This window comes from Eulemur rufifrons, chromosome 3 (genome assembly GCF_041146395.1).
Source record: "Eulemur rufifrons isolate Redbay chromosome 3, OSU_ERuf_1, whole genome shotgun sequence".
NCBI classification, from domain to species: domain Eukaryota; kingdom Metazoa; phylum Chordata; class Mammalia; order Primates; family Lemuridae; genus Eulemur; species Eulemur rufifrons.
Window position 1 is genome coordinate 16,181,874 of NC_090985.1, and position 24,171 is coordinate 16,206,044.

At 36.3% G+C, this 24,171-nt stretch overlaps 1 protein-coding gene across 2 annotated transcripts in view; it reads left to right on the plus strand.

The window, feature by feature from the left end:
- The window catches only part of LRRC28 (leucine rich repeat containing 28), a 119,783-nt gene that overhangs the window by 769 nt on the left and 94,843 nt on the right, over positions 1 to 24,171 (plus strand). For both annotated transcript variants that reach the window (XM_069465780.1, XM_069465781.1), the window contains exons 2-3: positions 2,961 to 3,188; positions 21,515 to 21,555. In XM_069465780.1, the coding sequence (XP_069321881.1) occupies positions 3,021 to 3,188; positions 21,515 to 21,555 (209 nt within the window). In that variant the 5' untranslated portion in view covers positions 2,961 to 3,020. The remainder of the gene's footprint in view (positions 1 to 2,960; positions 3,189 to 21,514; positions 21,556 to 24,171) is intronic.

Here is a 24,171-nt window from a genome sequence, read left to right on the forward strand (position 1 = left end):
TTCCAATGAACATATATTGGAAAACTGTGAGCATTGTTGATAATTGGCAGCTTTCGGATTTCATTTGTATGTATTTTATCTCCCAGCCTGCCATTGTAGCATTTTAACAGGGGTAATGATGTTTTTGATGTAGCCAATCCCAGCCAGAATTTTCAGAAGGAAAGCGGTCAGGTTCCGGTGAATTTTCTTGTTGAATCTTCCTTCAGTTGAGTGTGGCTTTGGATATAGTTTTGCTTTAAGAAGTGTCTTCCATTTGTATAAGCTTTGCCTACCACGTAAATGATAGGAAGAAGCACTGACCACATTGAAGTGCATGACAGGCTGCATTGTAGGGCAGTGCACAGGCTTTGCAGTTGGTCCATCTGTGTTGGAATTCTGGCGAGTTACTCTCTGAGAAAACTCAGTTTCCTCATCTATAAAATGAGCTAAATAATGTCTATTGCAATGCATAGTTGTAAGGATTAGAGATTTATGGCATGCAGCAAGTTTATAGACTCTATAAGTAGTCTTGCAATAGGTAGATGAAAAATCAGCCTTGCAGTGTTATTCCACATGTCCTAATTTCATCCATTCATCAGCTGTTAGAACGCTTACTTTTTGATATTGTACTAGATGCAGGCTTGCAAATATGAAGAAAGCACCAAAATCCCTACCCTCAGGATTTTATAGGCTTTTGGTTAGATTGGCAGGAAACAGGTACACTGATAAATACACAAATTACAAATTGTGAGGACTCTGATGAAGAAAAAACAAACAGCTGGGTTACTGAATACCAGGGGAATACTTGGGGATAGGAAAGCGATTTTTACATTGAAACCTGAAGGATAACGGGACATTGCTTTCCAGGCTAAGAGGAGAGCAGCAAGTGCTGTGAGGAGTTTGGTAGTTTGAGGGATTAGAAGTGCCCAGGGGCTTGGTGAGAAGCCAGGGAAAGTGCTGGAGAAGTGGGTGGGGACAGATGGTGAGGAGCTCTGAAGGCCTGTTATGAGTTTGGTTTTCTAAATAAGAAGCTTTCTGGAGGGTTTATTTAGTAAGATGTGTCCCTGAGAGAGAGTGTGACATAGTTAGATTTACATTTTTAAAGGCTCACTGCTGTGTTTAATGTGTCAGAAGTGACTAGAGTGGACACAGGGAGACCAGCAATATAGCTGGCCAGGGAGGACATGACAGTGGCTTGTGGTTTTGGCAGATGGAGAGAGATGGATGATTTGAGCTGTGTTTTGGAGATGGGAACCATTAGCCTTGTGATAGATTTGAGGTGGCAGGTGCATGGCAGGATGGAATCATTCATGACTTCCAGCTTTCTGGATTGAGCAGTGGGGTGGCTGGAGGTGTGGGTCATTTACTGAGATTGGAAAAACTGGGAAGGTTTGGATTGGTAATGACAGTCAAAAGCTCTCTTTGAATGTGTTAAGTTTGAGATGCTTGTGAGACATCTAAACTGCTTCCAGTTTATTAGTTCAGTGAATAATTACCTAGAAAGTTTCACTTTCTACACAGAATCATTGATGTTATTTGTAGTCTAGTTCCCCTTACTTTATAGGTGAGAGAATGAGATGTCAAAATATTGAGTATCTTGCACAAAGTCACATAATTATGTGTCACAAAAATAGGTGAGTAGATAGAATAAATATGGAAAAGTTTTGGATTCTTATGTTGCATTGGGTATATTGAATATTTCATATCGTTTGCTTTTTTATGTAACATGACAAGTGCTATCTAATTAGCTAGAAATTAGAGTTTGGAAATAATAGAAAATAACTAAAAAGTTATAAAACCCTGTTTATTGAAACAACCCTGTTATGTTGTTATATTTTATACTAAATTGGTATTAATTCCCAGTGAAATTGTTTTTTCTTAAGAAAAAAAAAATTCCTTTAAAAGGTACTTTCCAATAGAGAGTTTAGAAAAGGTGCCCAGGAAAACGGCGAGTAGAATCTTTGAGCAAAGCTCAACTTGTTTGTAATTGTTTTAGCATTTCCTTAGTTCCCTGTGGAGTCCTGTGAGTTAGTGTCTGTAAAGAACCCAGGCTTTGAAATCCACTGGACCTGGCCTCAAACCGTTGCGTTTATCCCTTGTGAGCTGTTTGACCTTGGACAAATTATTGAAGCCCTGAGTTTGTTTCTTTTTGTGTTAAGTGATGGCGAAGTTTGCTTCAGCTCTGTGCCAGGTGATAGGTGGGAAATGTTACTTCTCTTCTTACCCTTGTCAATTTTAGAGCTAAAAAATAATTTAAAATAATCTGCCCTGGACTCAGGCCTTTAACACGTTAATTGCTATCTCCATTTTATATATTAGGCAACTGAGGCTCAGAGGGATTGTAATAGAATAATACAGGGTTCTTGTTTCTTAGTGCAGTGTTTCTTCGTTCATTGAAATAATTTAAAATAATGAAACTCCATGGCCCTTTGCTATTTTTATTGGTCTACAAAGCTAAAAAGGAAGAAAATAAAGAGATGAAAGAAAAAAATTAGAATATAGGACAATATTTAGATACTAGGATGTGAAGAAAATGAAGCTGTTAGTGCCCTAGATATAAATAACATGCATTTTAATATATTTTAATATTTTTGGAAATACCTTAAGCTAAGTACAAAATGAAGTGGTTCAAAAAGGAAATACTGTTTGCTGCGTTTGATTTTTAAGCTTTTCCTTTGGTTATGTGTTATGAAACTGGTTTCTGTTCTTTTAGGCAAGGATTCCTATCTCAAGTCCAAAAACTATTTTTTCCATCAGGACTTTTTCTAATAAGTAGTAAATATTGCTTAACCAGAGTATTTTTATTAAATTGTTATTCATTTAAATCTCCTAAATATGTGTGATGATTTTAGTTGTTATGAAAGAAAAATATAGGATTGAATAGTTATCTTTTTAGTATCTGCAAGTAGCTCTATATTCAACTGGTGTATATGGCTTGCAAGAAGTCTTACAATGATTAAATTTTCTTGTTTTCTTTATAGAAATGGACCAATTTTGACAAGATGTAGTGCTGCAGTGTGCCTAATGGGATATATTCAGTCATGGCATCTGAACTTTGTAAGACGATCTCTGTGGCAAGGCTGGAAAAACACAAGAATTTGTTCTTAAATTATAGGAATCTGCATCATTTCCCATTGGAGTTACTGAAAGATGAAGGACTGCAGTACTTGGAAAGACTCTATATGAAAAGGAACTCCCTTACAACCTTGGTACAGTATTATATTACATTTAAAAAGTCACTTATAAATGTGGTCCTGACCAGGATATACTTTATATATCCTAAGATATCAAGATCAAGATGTGTATCCCCTTTTGTTATATATACAGGCAAACTAAATGCACAAGGGGTTCTCATTGGCTGTGAATTTGTCATCCAAGTCCCTGGCCGGGTATGAGTTTACAGGAGGAATTGTGTAGAAAAGCAAAATACTCACTAATGTACCCCTTACAAAATTAGTCCCCTTTGAAAATCCCTCTTAATTTTGTTTGTGTATCTATCCTGACTTGTCATTTCTTTGTGTGTTAAGCTCCCTAGGTGAATTTTGGATGTTACAGCACTCAACAAACCATTAAAAAAGTAAACAAGAGGCCAGGTGCATGACTTACACCTGTAATCCCAGCATTTTGGGAAGCTGAGGCAGGAGGATGGCTTCAGGTCAGGTGATCAAGACCAGCCTGAGCTATATAGCAAGACCCCATCTCTGCAAAAAATAAAAGAATTAGCTGGGTGTGATGGCATGTTCCTGTAGTTCCAGCTACTTGGGAGGCTGAGGCAGGAGGATTGCTTGAGCCCAGGAGTTTGAGGTTTCAGTGAGCTGTGATGACACCACTGTACTCTAGCCTGGGCGATAGAGTGAGACCCTGTTTCAAAGGAAAAAAAAAAAGTACACGAAAACCCAACAAGGATGACTTTGAGTTATAGGCATTAAAAAGAGAATGATTTGAAGATTAAAGTATTAAAAGAGGCATTTGAGAAGCTTAATGCAACCTTTGAGTGTTTTCAAATCAAAACAAAACCTTCTTTATGACTACTCTGTGAAAATCAAATTATTTTGAATTGGGCTAACATACAATTTGTTGGAAAAAATTTTTACTTTTCTAACAAAACATTTGATTCACTGGTTTTTATGTTTTAAGAGTAAGCACATAGTTTTCATTATAACTCAAATGTTATTACATACAAGATAAACTATTTAAAAATGTTTTGAAGAGATTGTTCTAATCAAGCTTTTTATTCCCACTATTTAATATAAAAATTGGTCTCCATTTTAAGTGGATTTACTTTGTATGGCTGTCACTTAACCTCATTTGAATCGTGTTCTTGAATTCCAGTTCTTATTTTAGATGATTTATGATGTCTTGTTTCTTTGTGAATTGACCTGTCCCTCATTCCCTTCTTTATATTGGACTTTCCTAAATGTCTGAGAAGTATATCTTATTGGCTTCATATATATGGCATGTTTTCCTGGAAAAGTTTTGTCTGTAAAATACCTACAGTGGGTAGAAAGCATTACGGAATTTGTTTATCTCTGCTGTGTCTGGAAGTAAATGGATATGTATCTTTCATTTATAGTGTTTGGCATGCTGGTATATATGTTGAATGCCTAGTTAGATTTTTTAAATTAGATTTTTCAGTTTTTCAACTTGGAAAATCTATATACAGTTCTATGAATCCTTTTTGCTAAATCATGCACAATGTGAAACTGTATATAAAGGGTTTTTTAACCCTTTAGGGAAGAAGTAGAATGAGAAATATTTTGTCAAGGATTAGAGCCCAAACTGGGTATGGTGGTATATACCTGTAGTCCTAGCTACTCGGGAGGTTGAGGCAGAAGAATCACTTGAGCCCAGAAGTTTGAGGTTCCCGTGAGCTATGATCATGCCATTGCACTCCCGCTGGGGTGACAAAGTGAGACCTTGTCTCTTTAAAAGAAAAAAGGATTAGAGCCAAGATTTTCCCACATTTGTTATTTATGTACAAATTTGTAAGTGGATTAACTGTCAGTCATAGCCCACTGGGGTGGACTTTGTTCAAAGAAATTGCTTATAAAACTTAAAATAAACTTTTGGTCTTATAATTTCTCAGCTTCAATTTTCTGTTTATGAAAATATCTATCTACTGTACAATTTAAATTGGTGTTCACAATAGCTCATAGCATATATTTCAAGTTCATGCTCTGGAACCTTTTTAATCATCAAAGATTAAATTATTGCATATGTTTGTAATGATAGATGTATGTATTTTATTTTAATTGATTTTGTTTATCTGGAACATTTGATTCATGTCTATCAAAGAACTTTGTAAACTATAAAGTGCTGTACAGATATCAAGGGATGGTGGGAATTGTAGCAGTCATCCCAAAGCCATCCTATTCCACAATTATATTGGCTATATACAGGAAATATATAGTATCTCAAATACATTAGAAATATATAGTATCTCAGATACATTATGGGTTAATTGGGCTTTTAGTTATTTATTTTTAGCACACTTGGGAACCTGCCAGTCATTTCCATTTTCATGTTGTTTTATTGTTTCTTGTTAACATTGTTTTATTGTGTTAAATGCCTTCTCACATTCTCCTCCTTTTCTCCCCGACCCCTCAGCATGTGCAGCCTCTTGGTGAGAAGAGAAGTTGTCACAGGGCACAACCTCTACCCTTTCTCTTTTGCCCTTCAAATCGGTTGCTATGGCACAGCAGTTTGTATTTGTAAAATGATTGTATGTCAAATGTTCAGAACTGGGGGAATGCCCATATTTAGAACTAAAGCACAGGAAAAAAAAGGCCTTTATATACACTTAGAAGAATAAAGTTTTTCATTTTTTATTTACAAAAATGATATATGCCCTTATGTCATACAACTTAAAGGAGTATCTGGAAAGCAATTTTCTTTCTCTACATCCAGTTTGTGGAGTAACCAATGTTAATAGTTTGATTGTATTCTTCTGTCTTAGTCCATTCTGGCTGCTATAACAAAATACCATGAACTGAGTGGTTTATAAACAACACAGATTTGTTTCTTACAGTTCTAGAGGCTAGGAGGTCCAAGATCGAGGTCCCAGCAGGGTTGGTATCTGCTGAGGGCTCTTTTCCTAGTTCATAGATAGCATCTTCTTGTTGTGTCCTCACATTGTGGAAGGGATGAAGGGTCTCTCTCGGGCCTCTTTTAAAGGGCACTAATCCCATTCATGAGGGCTCTGCCCTCATGATCTAATCACCTCCCAAAGGCCCCACCTCCTAATTCCATCACCTTGCGGGTGAAGATTTCAGCATGAATTTGGGGGCGGGGGACACACAAACATTCAGACTACAGCATCTTCCATCTCCTTGCTTGTGTTTATGTAATTATATACTCTCTTTGTTCTTAATAACAAAAATGGAATCATACTATACATATTTCTCTGCAAATGTCTTTTTTCATTTCGTGATATTCTTATTCCACTAACCTCTAGGTCAATAGATATACATACATCCTTGTACATGCATGTATGTTCATATTTAGGATAATCTCAAAAGTAGGATTGCTGGGTCCAAGGGTAGACACATTTTATATTTTAAAATAGTTTTGAGCAATATTTCATTATGTAGTAGTATTATTTGTATAGCTGAGAAAACTTAAAACTTTTTTTTTTAACATAATATGAGTTGGTTTATATAGAGATCTGGTTCTGTACTTAATAGGTGAGCAAGAAGTAGTTGGGAAACATGATTTTAGTTCCTAACATTTCCTTTAGAAAATGTTTTAAAGAATTTTTCTATAATTATTTTAAGTGCCATTCAAGAATTAAGTCTCTGATCTTTGTGATAGTTTTAAGATAAATAAGGTTATAGGAATAATATAGGATCTGTGTTTGTTTTGTGATAGGTATTCATGTAGTTGCAGAATGAATAAATGATTATAAAGTAGAATTGCATGAGGACTCTAAGTATAAAGTTTCAGACTGAGCACCTTCAAGGGCAGGAACTATGTCTTGAGTTCTGTATCCCTAGTGTCTGACTTACTGCCTGACATTTGTAGAACATATAATTTAATTCTATGTAGCAGGATTATAAAAGATTTTTTTAAAACAAGATTCCATTTGTATGACACTGAAGAGTGACTTTGACGGGAGCTCAGAAGGAAGAGCATCATTCATTCAACATATTGAGTACTTACTATATACCCAGCACTCTTCAAGGCACTGATATATCATGGAACAAATTGTTTCATGGAATTTTAATTTGTTAGCATTTCAAGTTGAAGACAAAAATATGAACTAAGGCTCAATGGCAAAAAGTTCAGATGACAAGTCTAGGTGCCTGTTTTGCCTAGAGCTATGGTTTTATAGGTTCCTCAGAGCCTCAGGCGTTCGGAGCAATGCTGAGGGGGGGGATTGGGGGAGGCACAAGGAACAAGAGGCAGTGGTTTGTCACCCTGCGGCCAGAGCAGCTCTCCTTTTGTTTGCTTTGTGTATTAGTGTTCTCTACACAAAACTCCCACGTGAGTGGGATGTGCAGAGAGGATCTCTAGTAAACGTTTTTGCACCCAATTTAGCAGAACTTTTTTAAAAAAGTTCAGTGAGTTAAATAGATGCACAGAAGCTATTCTTACTTAGGAGCGGGAGAGGGAGATAGGGAGGAGTCTTGCTCAATCTATAACTCTTCTTCTTCCAAGGGATTAGATGGAATCTCTAGGAATCCATAGAGTGGAATAGAAAATCACTGACTTAGCACAAAGTTTGTGAGGGGGGAAGAGCAGGAGATAAAGCTGAGATGAGAACTCTGCATTGGGGCCTGGTCATGTTGAATCTTAAATATTAAAATATAGGCATTATAGAGCCGCTAAATGGTTTTTAAACATGGGACTAACAAGCTTGCAACTTTAGATGTTACTCTTTGGTATCTTTTCTGGATAAGAGTTTTGTAAATTTTAGTAAGTTTGTTTCATTCACTGGCTCTCTTTTTCTTGATCTTTAAAAAAAAAAAATCAAGTAGATGGATTTTAAACAGACTGCCAGAGCATGACATTCATTCATTTATTTCACACATATCTGAGGAGTGCCTTCATGTACCAGGTGCTATGCCAGGATCCAAGGTGGTGAGCAAGACAGATGTAGACCCTGCCCTCATAGAGCCTCTGCTCTGCAGGGAAAAGAGATGTTAAATGATAATTACTAGACTCATGATAAGTATGGGCTGCTGGTTTGGTCTATGACAAGGATTATTTAACCTACTCTAGAGGTCAGGGAGAGTGTCCCTGAGGACATGATACTAAGGTGAGACTGAAAGCATGAGTGGGGAGTAACTAGGTGAGAAGGAAGGAAGAACTTTACAGACAGGGGAAAGCGTGGGCAAAGGCCCTGATATTGGAGGGAGCAGGCGAGAGCATAGCGAGTGAAGTGGACAGCTGAGGAGGCCAAGAAGGACCAGGCCACAAAATCTTGAACACGTAAAAGTTTGGGGACTTTTTCTTAGGTAGCAAGGACACCCAAGTGAAGATATTATATAGGTGGGTAGATAAGGGTGGTGGCCATAGAAGAGATGTCAGGTGGTAAAAAAAAAAAAAAAAAAAGCCAGTGGTGGCCAATTCCAGTATTCCATTCCCCTAGCTACAGGGATTGGCCCATTCTGGAGATTGTAACTAGGACTTTTGGGGAAAAGGCACACTCTGTGGAGATTGCTAAATTGATTGAATCTAAACCAGAAGCTGCTGGTAGCTGTCTTGGCTAACGACCTGAGAATGAAGCAAGCAGAGAGGAAGCAGATCTGAGGGGTAAAGCAAGAAGGCTTCCTGATGATGTAATTTAAATATCAATACCTGGATCCAGCTTCCCTGAAATTAGATTTATCCCTGGACTTTTCCCCATTTATTCGTCATTCATTCATTTAACACATTTATGGAGTGTCTATTATGTTGTAGTTACCTGAGTTGATACATTTTCTTTCTCTTCTCTTCCTCCTCCTCCTTGTTGTTTTTGCTGAAACTATTATAGTTTGAAGTGGTTTTTTTCTTTTTGAGACAAAAACTCGCTCTGTCACCTGGGCTAGAGTGCAGTGGCGTCATCATAGCTCACTGCAACCTCAAACTCCTGGGCTCAAGTGATCCTTCTGCCTCAGCCTCCCGAGTGGCTGGGACTACAGGCGTACACCATGATGCCTGGCTGATTTTTCTATTTTTAGTAGATACAGGGTCTCGCTCTTGCTCAGGCTGGTCTCGAACTCCTGAGCTCAAGCAATCCTCCCACCTTGGCCTCTCAGAGTGCCAGGATTACAGATGTGAGCCACTGTGCTGGCTGGTTTTTTTCTTTTAGACCAAAGAATGTTCTGTTAACAATATGACGTCTCAGTTTCAGGTTTGAGTAACTGTGTGGCTGGTGGTTTATTGGGTGAAGGAATATTAGAAGTGGATCAGGTTTGGGGAATAAAAGTATTCTCAGGACCTGTGAGTGTTCTGAGCTAGATATGTATAAATGTGGGAATCTGTACCATATTGATGATGATAGAAGCCAAAGGTAAGAATGAAATTGCTTGAAAATTGAGAAAAAAATTCCTGTAAATTTCTACATTTGAAATTTGGGTATAAGAGATGAGGAGCAGCTGTCAAAGAGGCAAAAGAAAAATCAAGAGTTTGATATTATGGGCAACCTTAGAGCACTGAGCATATTGTAAAAAAGAAAAAAAGTTTTATGTTATGGAGGCCAGAAGAAGAGAAGGAAGGAATAATTGATGCTTATACATCAAATAAGATACGGATCAATAGGTGTCCAAGGACTTTCGTGACAAGGTAATGGTGACTCTGTTGAGGAGTAGAAGTGCTAGAGAGAAGAATCCAAGTGTAAGTGAGTTAAGTAGTGAGAAGGAGGTGAGAAAAATAAGTAGCATATATAGATGGGTCTCGAAGTTTGTGAGATGGGAGGGGACATAGCTGAAGGGGTTTTGGCAACAAAGGAAATATTTCACTTCTTTTGCTTTTTCTTTCCTTTTTCCCTCTCCTCTCTTTTCTAAGAGGAAATAGTTGAGCCTATCCAAATACTGATGGGAAATTTCCATGGGAGAGGAGTTGAAGATATAGAAAAAGGAAATACTCAAAAGTCTAAGGTTCTTAAGAAGGAAGGAGTGGGATCCAGATTGCACATGGGGACAATGACCTTGGGAATGGTATCCTTTCCTCCTTTGTAACAAGTAAAGAAAGAGAGGACAGGTGCGAAGATAGATGTGGATTGAGGGGGAGAGAGGCAGTTGAGAAAGTTCTTGTCTGGTGACTTTACTGGGCAAGGCCATCTGTTTGGGAGTGAAGATTTGTGGAGAGTGCAGGTCTAAAGAGTCACATGGCAGTTTGCTTAGAGAAAGGTAGTAGAATTCTTGGGCATTATTCAGCAAGCAGTTGGCGACTACGCTTACAGTGGAACCATCTGCTTGTTTAGGGGACTTCCCCCTGCTGTACTCAGTTGTCTGAGGTATGATGAAGGTGAACTGTTGCAATCATACAGGCTTAGTTTTTTGCCAGGTGGATGCAATATGAGTATAGAGAGACTATGGAGGTTTGGGATTTTGGCAAGAGAGTGATTAAAATGATGGGACATGAAATCTAAGCAAGATTGGAGGTGAAGAAAGAAAGGAGGAGTGAGTGAACAGGGAGAATGGAGAGGGGCCAAAGGACCCCTCGATGTTGAAGAAATGTCCTGGGCATGATTGAGTAAGCCATCTGGGAGATGGGGTACTGCGGTTGTGGAGAGAGACTTTAATCATGGAGAAGTTTCTGATGATAGCAGGGTCTGGATGTGCTCGATGGAGGGGCAGCACCCCCGTTAGTAACTAGGGTCTTTGTAAGAGGGAGAAGGAATATAACTTAGAAGCAGCAATCACCAGTTCTTAACTCTGAAGTTTATCAAGGGAGGAAATTAGCAGTGGGAGCATTTGAGGACTATAGTCCCAGGGGAGTGTTTCATTGTTTGGTAGCAAAACTCAGTCCCGAGGGGTAGCAGATCCAGATTCTAAGTGCTTAACCTCTTTGGACCTCACTTCCCTCATTTATAAAATAAAAGACCACAGGAGACTTGGAGGAAAAAAAAAAAAAAAAATCTCAACCTGGAAGCAAAAGCACTTAATGGATCTGTCAACTTGTCTTAATTGGAACAGTTGGCCTTCCTGAGGAAGTGAAAGAATGACTTACCCAAACACTGATGGAGCTCTCACCAGTTGCTGATTTTATTATAAAAATGAATGGACAAAAAAGAGGCATCTAAATTTTAATGAAAGAGGGGGAGTTTGGCTTATGGCTAAGCAACAAGAACAGATGTCCTGATTAAGCAGTTAATCTATGCAACAAGAGAAAATTTAACGTAAAAATTATATTCCACTGAGATTGAAAGGAAGGGGACTTCTGTCAGTCATGTTTCTGAAGTAGACTGGGAGATGAAGCACAGATGTGTTTTCTTTCCTGTTGGCCCAGCAGAAAACATTCCTGACCTTCCAAATCAAATATGATCAGGCAAATGATAAAAAAATACAGATAGTAAAAACACATAAAAAGATGTTCAACTTCCAGTAGAAGAAGTGATCAGATTGGCAAAAATGAAAAATATTAACACCTAGTGTTAAAGATTATTAATACCCAATGTTGGAAACAATGAGGAGAAGATACTTCACATGGCAATGTTTTTGGTGGGTGGTCAGGTTATATCTAGCAAAATTTTACATGCATATTTGTTTGAGTCAGCATTTTCACTTGCAAGAATTTATCTGACAGAAAAAATGGTGAACAAGGATGTCCAATCACAGAATAGTGTATGATGAAAAATTATTAAAACCTAAATGTTCATCAGTATTGGACTGATTAAAATCTGATAGCAGTTAACATCGTTTGAGTCCTTACCAAGTGCCAGGCACTGTTTTAAGCAATTCATGTATATTATTTAATCCTCAAGACCGTCCTTGAGGCATTATTATTATCCCTGTTTTATAGACAAACTAAGACATCAAAAAGTTGTACATCAAACATAATGATTATAGCTGTGGTTGGGTGGAGGGTGTGAGAGAAGGGATGGGGCTGAAAGAAACAGAGCCTTACTTAGGTATTTATAGTAAAAGGTGAAGGCTCTCCTATTAAGTTTGGTTTATATTCTTTTTGATACTTACTATTTTTATAATTGAGAATCAATTAAAATAAGGTGGTTGGAATATAGTGCCACTAAGGTTTTTATCATACTATCAAATTTTGTTAAATCAATAAGTCTATTTTGATTTATGATCATGATGATTCGTATGTTGATGCTGTATTGACATAGATTACGCTCTTGCAGCTGGTGGCTAGGTTGAGGGGGAGAGAAGTTGATGTCTAGGAAACTCAGACTACATCTGTCTGCCCCCTTTGAATTTGGTGATAGTAGGAATTGGATCAAATGAGCATTGAAACATCTTGAGGGAAAAACATAAGGAGATAGCATAAAAGAGCATGATGCAACCAAGTGTGGTAGGAGAAATAGGGAGAGGGAATTAAGTTTTGTTGTTTGTTTGGTTCACTTTGAATTCCAGTGCAAGGGGCTTCTTGTTTTTCCCCAATCTGTTGGACCCACTTCAACTGCTCTAGAGTGCAAGGCCTCCGTAATCACCACGATCGATCTCTCTGATTGCTCTGTGCTTGAGCTAGATCTGTATAAAAGCATCTTAATTATTTCTTAAACTGAATATGTGGGAATAGGTGAGTATGTAAAATAGTAAGGCATTCTGATGATCTGTTGTTTTAGTATTTATATGTTATATGTGGTACAGTCCTTGAAAACAGTCATTACAAATTTATCCTATCTGAGTAATATGCATGTGTCTGAAAATTCAGAGTTTTGTTACAAATCAAATATGCTTTTCCTGTTGAATTTTCAGATTTAGAAATTTTTTCCTCATTGTTACTGTTTAATTGAGGTGGTTTCTTGTCAAATATTTAAGAAACTGTAGATAAACCTCTTACATGTCATAATTTAAAGGTTCTCATTTTTCAGAAAATTAATGTCCTATAATTTAATTCTATTTATTGATTCATAATATTCTAAAGCTTAGAAGGAGCTTCATCTATAAATTAGACAGTTTTTCTCTTTGAAGAAACTAAGCTTGGGAGAGGTTAATGGATGAGTCTAAAGTTACTTTTATGGTGAGTTAGAGCAAAAACAAAATTTCCTAATTTGTAGTCCAATTAATCTTGGTTTCATTTTAATTCTACAAGTATTTATTGATGACCTCTTTCTAGCCTAGCACCACGTGGCTAAAATTTAACTACATTTATCCAATGTGGAGCAATGAGGTATTGCATGTTAAGTGAATTTTCCCAGTTAATCTCTATAAAGTTTATCTCTGAGTTTTCCTGCGAGTAAAAGTCTAACTTAATAGAAATACTTTTAAAGCATATGTCATTCTTTCTTAAATAAAATATAGGGAACCTGACTTAACCTCTCTTTGTGATTCTTAGTTCCTGCCTGGGAAGCTAGTAAGGGGTAGAAAGAAGTGGCAGGGCTAGGGGTCTTGCCCTTACACCAGACCATTTTCTTGTGTATTTGAAGGGCATTATTTGCAGCAGAAGGCTCAAAGGCCATTGCTGTGTGTATGTTTCCACAAGTTTAAGTTCATTTTCAAACATTCACTGAACTGTAATGAGGCCTCTGTGCACTAAAAGTGAGACACCAGTGTTAGCCCATGAAATCAGTCAACAAACACCTGTTATGTAAGAAAGGCACTTGAAATATCATATATTGAGCTTAGAATGTGCAACTATGATAAACTTATAGAATTATTCAGGCTAGTTGCTGTGGTTGCTATGGCTTTATGGGACTAAGTGTTCAGTATTCTTTGGTGTTTGTATGTATTTTTCCATTGCTTTGAAAATTCCAGTTATAAAATCATACTTATTGAATTTGTATTATAGTTTTTTTTAAAAATAGAAAGCTAGATAAGGACAATTGATTCTCTAACCTTCAATGCTTGTTTACCATATTTATGTAACTTTTGTTTCTAAATAGATATTTTAGAGATTAATACTTCATGAGGCACTTCAGTAATTTTTAATGCTAGTTTTTTCTTATTTTGTAAAATTAACATTTTTTTTTAAATTTCCCATGGGATCTAGATTTATGAAAATGCTAGTTTTTTCTTTTGAAAAGTATTTTTCTCAGTAATCAAACTTTTATCAAATTCATATACATATTTCCTTTTTGTAAATGTACTTGAATGTACAGTATTTTTAATTTTGAGCATATTTTCTGTGAGTTTTTGTTAAATTAAAAATAATCTTGAAGTTTATTTTACATTTTTGGTAATAAAACATTTATGGTTTTGAAGATACTTAAAATTTTAAATTTACATTTCTTAAGATGATAATTTCAGTCTCTATAAATGCTAAGCAAATATTTACTTCTAAGAAAAATAACCTAAAAAATTTATCATTCATACAGTTAAATAGTTCCTTTTTGTGTTTTACATTTAAAAGAGCTGAGTTTAAGTGGTAAAATAGGTTGTGAGTATAAAGATATAAGTTCTGCACTCTCTAATATGGTAGCTGCCAGCCACATATGGCTATTAACATGTAAATCAAAGTGAAAGAATATTAAAGATTCAGTTGCTCAGTGACGTAACTACATTCTAAGTACTTAATAGCCACACATGGCTAGTGACTGCCATATTGGACAGCACAGATAAAGAGTATTTCCATCACGGTAGAGAGAAATAACAAAAAAGGAAAATGAGTAATTAATGAAAAGTGAACCAGGAGACAAAGGTAAATGGTGAAGGACATCGGGAGCAGATGGTAACTAGGACTCTGGAGGCTTTTATGCTACTGCAGAAGAGGAAAGGTTATGCTGGTTATCTGGTTCTCACTCTCTGATGCCATTAGCCTGCTAGGGTTTCTGATTCCTCTCTTGATAAACATGGCTCTTTAACGTATATCAAAATGGAGAGAAATGAGGAGGAATGGGCAAATACTGCTGGTAGGAAAAGAGGTTGACCACAGTTGTTTTCATATAGACACATGGTATTTAACTCATGCTGTGAAGCTGCTCAGAAGTAATGACATCAGATTATTGATCCAGCTAGAAAGCTTGTTGAGTGTATGGTAGTTGGTGAATGAAGTACTCTTTTCCTTCAGTAACAAAACTTCATTAACTTTTTAAAAATTGAAACAGTTTTTAAAATGTATTGTAGTGAAATTGACATAATAAAATTAAACATTTTGAAGGAAACAATTCCATAGCATTTAGTACATTCACAATGTGTGTACCTATCTCTGTCTAGTTCCAGACATTTCCATCACTCCAAGGTAAACCCCTTACCCATTAAGTAGTTTCTTACCATTCCTCGCCCCCACCCCCACTCCAAGCCATGGTGATCTCTAATCTGTTTTCTCTCTCTGGACTTTTCTATTCTGGATATTTCATATAAATAGGATCATACAATATATGACCTTTTGTGTCTGGCTTCTTTCACTTAGCAGAATGTTTTCAAGGTTTCTCCAAGTTGTAGCATGTATCAGTACTTCATTCCTTTTCATGGCTCAGTAAGGTTCCATTGTATGGATATGCTACCATTTGTTTACCCATTCATTGAGGGACATTGGGGCTGTTCCCACCTTTTGGCTATTGTGACTAGAGCTGCTGTGAACATGGATGTACATGAACCTGTTTAAGGACCTGTTTTTAGTTCTTTTGAGTATATAAATAAGAGAGGAATTGTGGGGTCATATGGTAATTCTATGTTTGCCTTTTGAGGAGCCATCAAACTGTTTTCCACAGTGGCTGAACCATTTTGCATTACTACCAGCAATGTACAAAGGTTCCAATTTTTCTACATCCTTGCCAACATTTATTATTTTCCTTTTTTTTTTTATCGTTACAGCTATGCTAGTGGGTATGAAATAGTACCTCATTGTGGTTTTGATTTGCATTTTCCTAATGATAATGATGTTGAACATGTTTTCATGTGCTTATTGGCCATTTGTATACCTTCTCTGAAGGAATGTCTGTTCAGATCCTTTGCCCTTTTTAAAATTGAGTTGTTTGTCTTTTTGTTGTTGAGTTGTTTATATTCTGGTTGCTAGACCCGTATCAGATATATGGTTTGTAAATATTTTCTCCCATTCTCTAGGTTGTCTTTTTACTTTCTTTTTTTTCCAGTTTGTAACCGTATTTTATTTTTTATGTAGTTAGAAATATCCAATAACTACATATTTTAAGCAGAAAAAAAACTCCTGTTCCTTTTCATAACATCATTAACACAAGAACATTTCTGGTTTAGAAGTGATAATGAGTTTCTATGAAAATTAAGAATGTATTTTGTATTTGTGGAACTTAATGGTCTAAAAGCACAGGACACACTTTCAGAAGAGCAATTTTACTTTTACCCATTTATGGTAATATTTGCAATGTTAGAATATAATTGAGTAAGATATAGTTACGTAAATCAAATAAGGAATCCAGAAGAAATTGTTCTTCTTGGGTTAAGCATGACACACACTGGAAATTTTGGGAAAGTAGAACACACATTAACAAAAAGAACATGCAGGCCGGGCGCGGTGGCTCACGCCTGTAATCCTAGCACTCTGGGAGGCCGAGGTGGGCGGATCATTTGAGCTCAGGAGTTCGAGACCAGCCTGAGCAAGAGCGAGACCCCACCTCTACTAAAAAATAGAAAGAAATTATATGGACAGCTAAAAATATATATAGAAAAAATTAGCCGGGCATGGTGGCGCATGCCTGTAGTCCCAGCTACTCGGGAGGCTGAGACAGGAGGATCGCTTGAGCTCAGGAGTTTGAGGTTGCTGTGAGCTAGACTGACGCCACGGCACTCACTCTAGCCTGGGCAACAGAGTGAGACTCTGTCTCAAAAAAAAAAAAAAAAAAAAAAGAACATGCAAACTCAAATGCAAGTTTATATGGTGAGTGTTTTCAAAGGATTTAAAGCATTCAGCTTTTTCTCATTTATATAACAGATAAATTCTACTTGTGTATAGCAAAGAGTTAGAAACTGAATAAACTTATTTATGATTTCAGAAATATGCTATTTTAGAAATGTATTCCGTAGAATTTAATTCATTGCTGCTACCACTGATTAATGTACAAAGGTTTTTAATTTTGATGAAGTCCAATTTATCTATTTTTTTCTATTGTTGCTTATGTTTTTGGTATAGTATCTATGAATCCATTCCCAAATCCAGGTCATGGAGACTTACTCCTATATTCTGTGTAGTATGGTTTTAGCTCTTAAATTTAAGTCATTGATCCATTTTGAGTTAATTCTTATATATTCTGGTTTATTCTACTTTTCATAACCGCTATAAGAACCAAAATGCATTTAATTTGTGACTTCTTTGAAATATGTTGTTAGAGGCCAGGATGGAGCAGAGTTTGCTGAACCCTGAGTCTTAGTGTCTTGTAACAGCACAAATATTCTTGCTCACACTGCACTACGTCTCTCAAAGCTTTGGGATTCTGGTTTGTGGTATTCTTACTTACAGATGAAGCCTGACAAAGCTTCCACCATCTGGAGTCACTGTGAAAGGAGTGAGGTCTTTTGCACTCAATATGTTCAAGGCTTCTACTTTGACTTAATTTCACTGACCAAAGCAAGTCACTTAGCCATGGCCACCTTGAAGAGAGAAATGCAGTCCTACCAGGTGTTTGGAAGGAAAAGAAAAGGTAGTAAGTGGTGCACAGTGCCTACTAAACATCACTGAACTTGGTGGTGTTTACAAAATATTTGAATTATTTGTTCCAAGATACAAAATTTTAAAACATTACCATTTAAGGAGAGTCTAAAAGTATATGGTAAAGCATCATTGATTGAAATTTGAAGTAAACTATACTAACTGTGCTTACTAAAGTATACTTTTTCATTTGTAAAGAAAAATTGTTTGGCAAAGTGATAATGAGAGTGAGATTTAATGAAGAGACTCTGGCTTTTCAAGAAATTTAGTAGGAGGTATTTATGCTGAAGGAATTTGGGTACAGGTTATGTGTTAAAACTTTTCTGTCTCAAAATTGTGAAAAAAGAAGGAAATAATAACAGATTTGAGAAAAACTAAGACTATTGCTTTTATCAGGATTTTAAACTTAAAAACATTAAAACTTAATGGCTTATAAATCCTATGGGCTAGGATAAACTGGCTTGTGTGACATCCTTAATCCATCATTAGAGCTTAGTTATCCATAAAGTAACAAAAATTTTGATGTTAATTTATAATTGTCCAGTTGCTTACTGTACCTAAATTATAGAAATATAAAAATGAAAATGTACAGTGTTTCCCATGTGTTATTGAGCTATATTATATTGCTAACAATGTAGTGTTAGAAAGCAGAGAATGACATAGAACACCAGTAGGTGTCAGCCACAGCCTATGCAACTGGCTGCTTATTTGCCAGGCTTTTGAGGCATCTATTCATAAGTGGGTTTTTGGTTTATTTTTTTAAAAGGCATTATTCTAATAAACTGAAATTTTCTCAAGGCCAGTGTGCTGCTTTTTAAATAAAAACACAATATACTTACTTGTTAATAAAGACAGAGACGTACTTTTGGCAGCAGAAGCATTATTTCAGTGCTTAATTTTGTCTATAGCTATAGCTAAAAAGAACTAGTTTGTCATGGAAAGATTAGAATGCTTTCTGATGGAGCCAAGCAGGCATCCAGAAAGAATGACCAGGGATTTTATGAGTTATCCAGATACAATATTGATATTGTAGCAGATGAAACTAGATGAGGGTCTAACAGCATTTCTTTTCTGGATGTTTCCTTTTTATAGGAACATACATACCCACCCCCGCTTCACACACATAGTCGCCTAGTTTTCCTAGGATGCTTTGTATGCCCATAAATGTAAGTGTATAGTCTCCTTACTAAGAGAGATACCAATACTAAAAGGAAGCATTCCAGGGAATTTAGATAGATCATGAGTAACATCTAAGGAAGGACTTGTTTTGAAGGACTTCATTGCATATATTGATATCAGAACATGGGGGAAAAAAGAGTCACAGCTTTTGACATTTTAAAACTAAATACAGGTGGGGCATGGTGGCTCACACCTGTAATCCCAGTGTTTTGTGAGGCCGAGGTGGAAGGGTAACTTGAGCCCAGGAATTTGAGTCTACATGCAGTGAGCTATGATCATGATGTTGCACTTCAGCCTGGGCAGCAGAGTGAGACCCTATCTCTAAAAATAAATAAGTAAAACTGAATTCAAGAGGTTCTAGCAAAAGTGTGTACTCAGTAAATGCTTCATTGACTTCATAATAATATTTATATTCAGTGATATTTGGTTATCAAAAAAGGATAAGGTTAAATGTATAAAAGCAGCTTGGGATATTGTTGCTAAGTATTTATATACATCAGTATGCCAATATGAAATTAGTAATGTCATTTTCTTGTTTAAAATAAACCAGTAGATTTTTACTGTGTCCAGAATTTTTAAAAAAGCTATTCCTTAGTGTAAAATATAGATCTATTCCTTGCCACTCTGCAAAATCATTGTACATCTTCATATCTAATAGCCCAAACATACCAAACTAATGGCATTTGTCCTGTTGAGTGTTTAGATTTCAAATTATATATATACATTGGGTGTTTTGTTTTTTTTTTTTTTTTTGAGACAGAGGCTTACTCTGTTGCCTGGTCTAAGGTGCCATGGCATCAGCCTAGCTCACAGCAACCTCAAAATCCTGGGCTCAAGCGATCTTCCTGCCTCAGCATCCTGAGTAGCTGGGACTACAGGCATGTGTCACCACACTTGGCTAATTTTTTCTATTTTTAGTTGTCCAGCTAATTTCTTTCTTTTTTAGTAGAGACGGGGGTCTTGCACTTGCTCAGGCTGCTCTTGAACTCCTGACCTCAAACGATGTCTCCCAGAGTGCTAGGATTATAGGCGTGAGCCACCACGTCTGGCCTACATTGTTAAAGAATTTCATAAAAGCTTATACTGTAATACCACATTTTAAAATTTAATTTTTATTTTTTGAATTATAAAAGACATAGATGCTTGGTTAAAATTCAAATGATAGGAGTAGATGGAGAATAGAAATTCTAATCCTTTTTGGAATAGTAATCACTGTTGCTAAGCTTCTGTATGAAAAATTACTTTTTTATGTTGTACCTTTTATTTTGAAATAATTTCAAACATGCTTTGTTATTGGAAATATAAAACTTGCTAGTGCCCAACACTTTGGTTTTTCTATTGACATAGTTGTGTTTATGACAAGAATTTTGGAAAATGTCAGATTTCTTCAGGAGTACTCTTATGGAGTTACAGCAGAATAGATTATATTTGCAATTTCCCAAACATACCTCATTTATGTTTTCATTATGTTGCTTCTTTTGCCTAGAAAGCTATGCAGAACTATTCTCCTCTTCATCCCGTGTCAACCTCTTATAATTTATGTGTCTTTCAGAACTCAAGTCAGACTTGATTTCTTCTAAAAAATCATTCCTGATTCTTTGTTGTTTATATGTAGTTTACACTACAATGTGCTTGAATGTAGAATGAAAAAAATTTACTCTTGACTCACTGTGCTCCTTCAATCTTATGTCACATATCTTTGTGTGTGTCTAAATTTGAACCCTGAGTGTGTGAGATTTTATATATATGTGTGTATATATATATATATATATATATGTATACACACACACATATGTGAGCTGGCTTTCTCCCCTACCCAGTGCCTCCAGCAGAGAAAAGCCTGCTTTCAACCTGTGAGTGGAATTGTTCTAAGATTCTTTTCATGGAAAGGCCAGCCCTTTCAGGGCTCTGACTCTGGGTAAGGGACCTAGATTTGTCTCTTTCCTCTTTCTTCCCAGCAGCCAGTTTCCTATCCCTGCCACACTACACCTGTACTCTGATCTCCAAACCTTTAGCCAAGTCTGACACTCCCTTGGACCACATGAGCTCCAGCTTCCTCTGTTCTCTCGGAGCTCAGTTAGGGCTTGGTGTCTAGGGGCCCTGGGGATTTCCTTTACTTTCTCTTGAGCATGTTTGGGAGTTTGGAGGGTGTATTAGTTTGCTAGGGCTGATGTAACCGATTACCACAAACTGGGTGGCTTAAAGCAACAGAAATTTATTCTCTCACCGTTCTGGATGCCAGAAGTCCGAAATCAAAGTGTGGTCAGGCTTGATTCCTTCTCAGGGCTCTGAGGGAGAATCTGTTCCGTGCCTTTTCCCCAGCTTCTGTTGATTGCCTGCAGTCTTCAGTGTTCCTTGGCTTGCAGCTGCATCGCTCCAGTCTCTGGCTCCATGTTCACAGGGTGTTTTTCCCTCTGTCTGTGTCTGTTAAGCATGTTTCTGTTTTTTCCATGATCATGGAATATGAGGTTTCTGGTTTGTCTAAAGGACATTGATTTTAAGTGTTCAAATTCATGAATTTAAATTGGAGTATGGTCTATGTAAGCATAAAACCCAGAATTGCTTATTTATTATTTTCACATTTTCTCAAAATTTACACCGCTCAAGAAGATAGTACTTCGTGTTTAAGCTAATTAGAAATGTTTATACATTTTTCAAAAATAAAATTTAATTCTGAGTTTTTAATTTTCAGCCAGAAAACCTTGCTCAGAAGCTTCCAAACCTTGTGGAACTGTGAGTCTGTTTATTCAAATCTTTAAAAAAACAAGAATGAAAATAATTTTAAGTTATTTGAAATAGGATATATCATTTTAATGTATTAATTTGTTATTTTTTGGTTTTGTGTATGTGGTGCTCATGTAGGTAGACCTGTGATTCTGCTAAAACCAATAATATTTTTTAATATTTTACCATTTAAATTTGAGGTTTAAAAATCTTACCTCAAGGCAGTGAAGATAATGAGAGATGCATTACAGTGTCTTTTGTCAGAGAATCCTGGATAGTCCATGCATTTGAGAAAGTCTATTATTATTAGGACTGCTACTCCTACATGTGATACTTGGTATAAACAGATAATATAGTATATTTAAAATGTACAGTAAAAATCTCTTTCCCTGTGTCTTTCACACATTTGTTTTAGTTCTTTTTATGAGTACCTCCACAATGCTAAAGAATATGTTTATACCTTTGTTTTTTAAGGCATCAATGTTAAGTATCTGTTAACTTACCACTAAGGAGGATAAATTTAGATATCTTATATTTCCCTTACTTCCTAGATGCCTCCTAATTTTTTTGCAGGAGGGCTTACTTGCTATTTATTGTTTTTTTTATTTGACATGACCTTTAGGCGGTAGAGGAAGGAGTGCTAACCTTATGCCTCTATCTTCTCTGGCATTTCCTTTTACCCTATCCTTTCATTTAAAAAAATTTCTGACAGAAAAGTTGAAAACATAGTACAATGAACACACGTATACCCTTCACCTAAATTGAACCAATTTTAACATTTTGCCACATTTGCTTTCTCTTTCTCCTTCCTGCCTTTTCCTCGCCTGCCCCGCCCCCCACTTTTTTGTCTTAAATCATTTGAAAGTGTATTGCAAGCATAATATCACTATCACACCTAAGAAAAGTAATATTAATTCAATATAATCTAGTACATAATTCATATTTAAATTATCCCAGTTTTCAAAAATTATGTCTTTTTAAAGTAGATGTATGAATTTATCTGATTTGTTTCCTCTTGATTAGATTCCATTTAAACATTTAAACATTTTGGTGATGTTTGACCCCAAAACTTGCTTTATCAAGTTTTTGCTTTCCTTCTCTTTGTACATATGTATATGTGCATTTTTTTTTCCTGAGTTTTTTAGAGTAAGTTACATACATCATGGCTCTTTCTTTACCTCTTAAGTGCTTCAGTGCGTGTTTCTAAAACCGAGGACGTCTTTCCATATTTTTAGGTCTACTTTTATGTCGTTTAGAGTGCTTTATAGTTTTCCTCATATAGGTTTTGCAAATTTCTAAAGTCTGTTCCTAAATTTTTTTTTTCTGTTGTAAATGAGTTTTCTCATCTGTTGTGTCTTCTAACTGGTTATTTTGTATATATGTGAACACTATTGATTTTTGCATGTTAACTTTATATCCTGACATCTTGCTGAAATATTTTGTTGTTTCAGTTAGTTTTATCATAGATTCTCTAGGGTGTTCCAGGTATACTCTTAGGTCTGAAAATTCAGGTAGTGTTATTTCTTCTTTTGCAACTCTTATGCCTTTAATTATTTTCTCTAGTCTAATTGCATTGGCTAGTCCCTCCAAATGATGTGAAAGTGCACTGGAGACAGTGGGGCATTCTTGGCTTCTTTCTGACCTTAGTGGAAATGCCTCTAGGGTTTCCTCATTAAGAAAGATGCTGGCTTTACATTTAAGGTACATGTAGTCTATTGTGTTAAGCAAATATCCATCTGTATTAATTATCTATTGCTGCTTAACAAATTACCCCAAAAGGTAGTAATTTAAAAGAATAAACATTCAGTTATCTGGTATTTTCTGAGGCCCCAGAATCTGGGCATGGCTTAGCTGGATGCCTTTGCCTCGAGGTCTCTCTCAAGGCTACAGTCAAGGTTGTTGGCAAGGTCTGGGTCTCATAAGAAGACTCAATTGAAGAAGGATCCTCTTCTATATTCATTCATGTGGTTGTTGGCAGAGTTCAATTCCTTATAGGCTGTTGGACTAAAGGACTCAGTTTCTTACTGGCTTTTGGCCAGAGGACTTCCTCAGTACCTTGCTACTTGGCCTCTCTATAGGATAGCTCATAGCATAGCAATTGGCTTCCATCAGAGAGAGCAAGCAAAAGAGCAAGAGAGAGTATAGAATAAAGAAACCACTGTCTTTTTCTAATCTATTCTTGAAAGTGGCAACCCATCACTTTTGCTATATTCTGTCCAGTAGAAGCGAGTCACCAGGTCTAGACTACGCTTGAGAGAAAGCCATGAATGCCAGGTAGTAGCTATTAATAGCAACTATCTTGAGACTGCCTTCCCCGTCATTAATTCTTATTTTCCTAAGAATTTTATCAGTAATGGATGTGGAATTTTGTTAAAGGCTTTTTCAGACTTGAAAGAAAAAATCCTTGGGATCTTCAGGCAATAAGGTGAAATAATCATGAAGTTGAAGACTGCAACATAATACTCCAAGCTGAATTACATGTATAATGGCTGTTGAATTTGAGCTTGACAATTTTTTGCTTTAAGTTCTTTAAAGGTATTTTTCACTGTTTTCTGAGCGGGACTTTAGACATTTTCCACATGTATGTAAGATGTCATTATTCTCTGGGTGCTCTCATGATTTTTG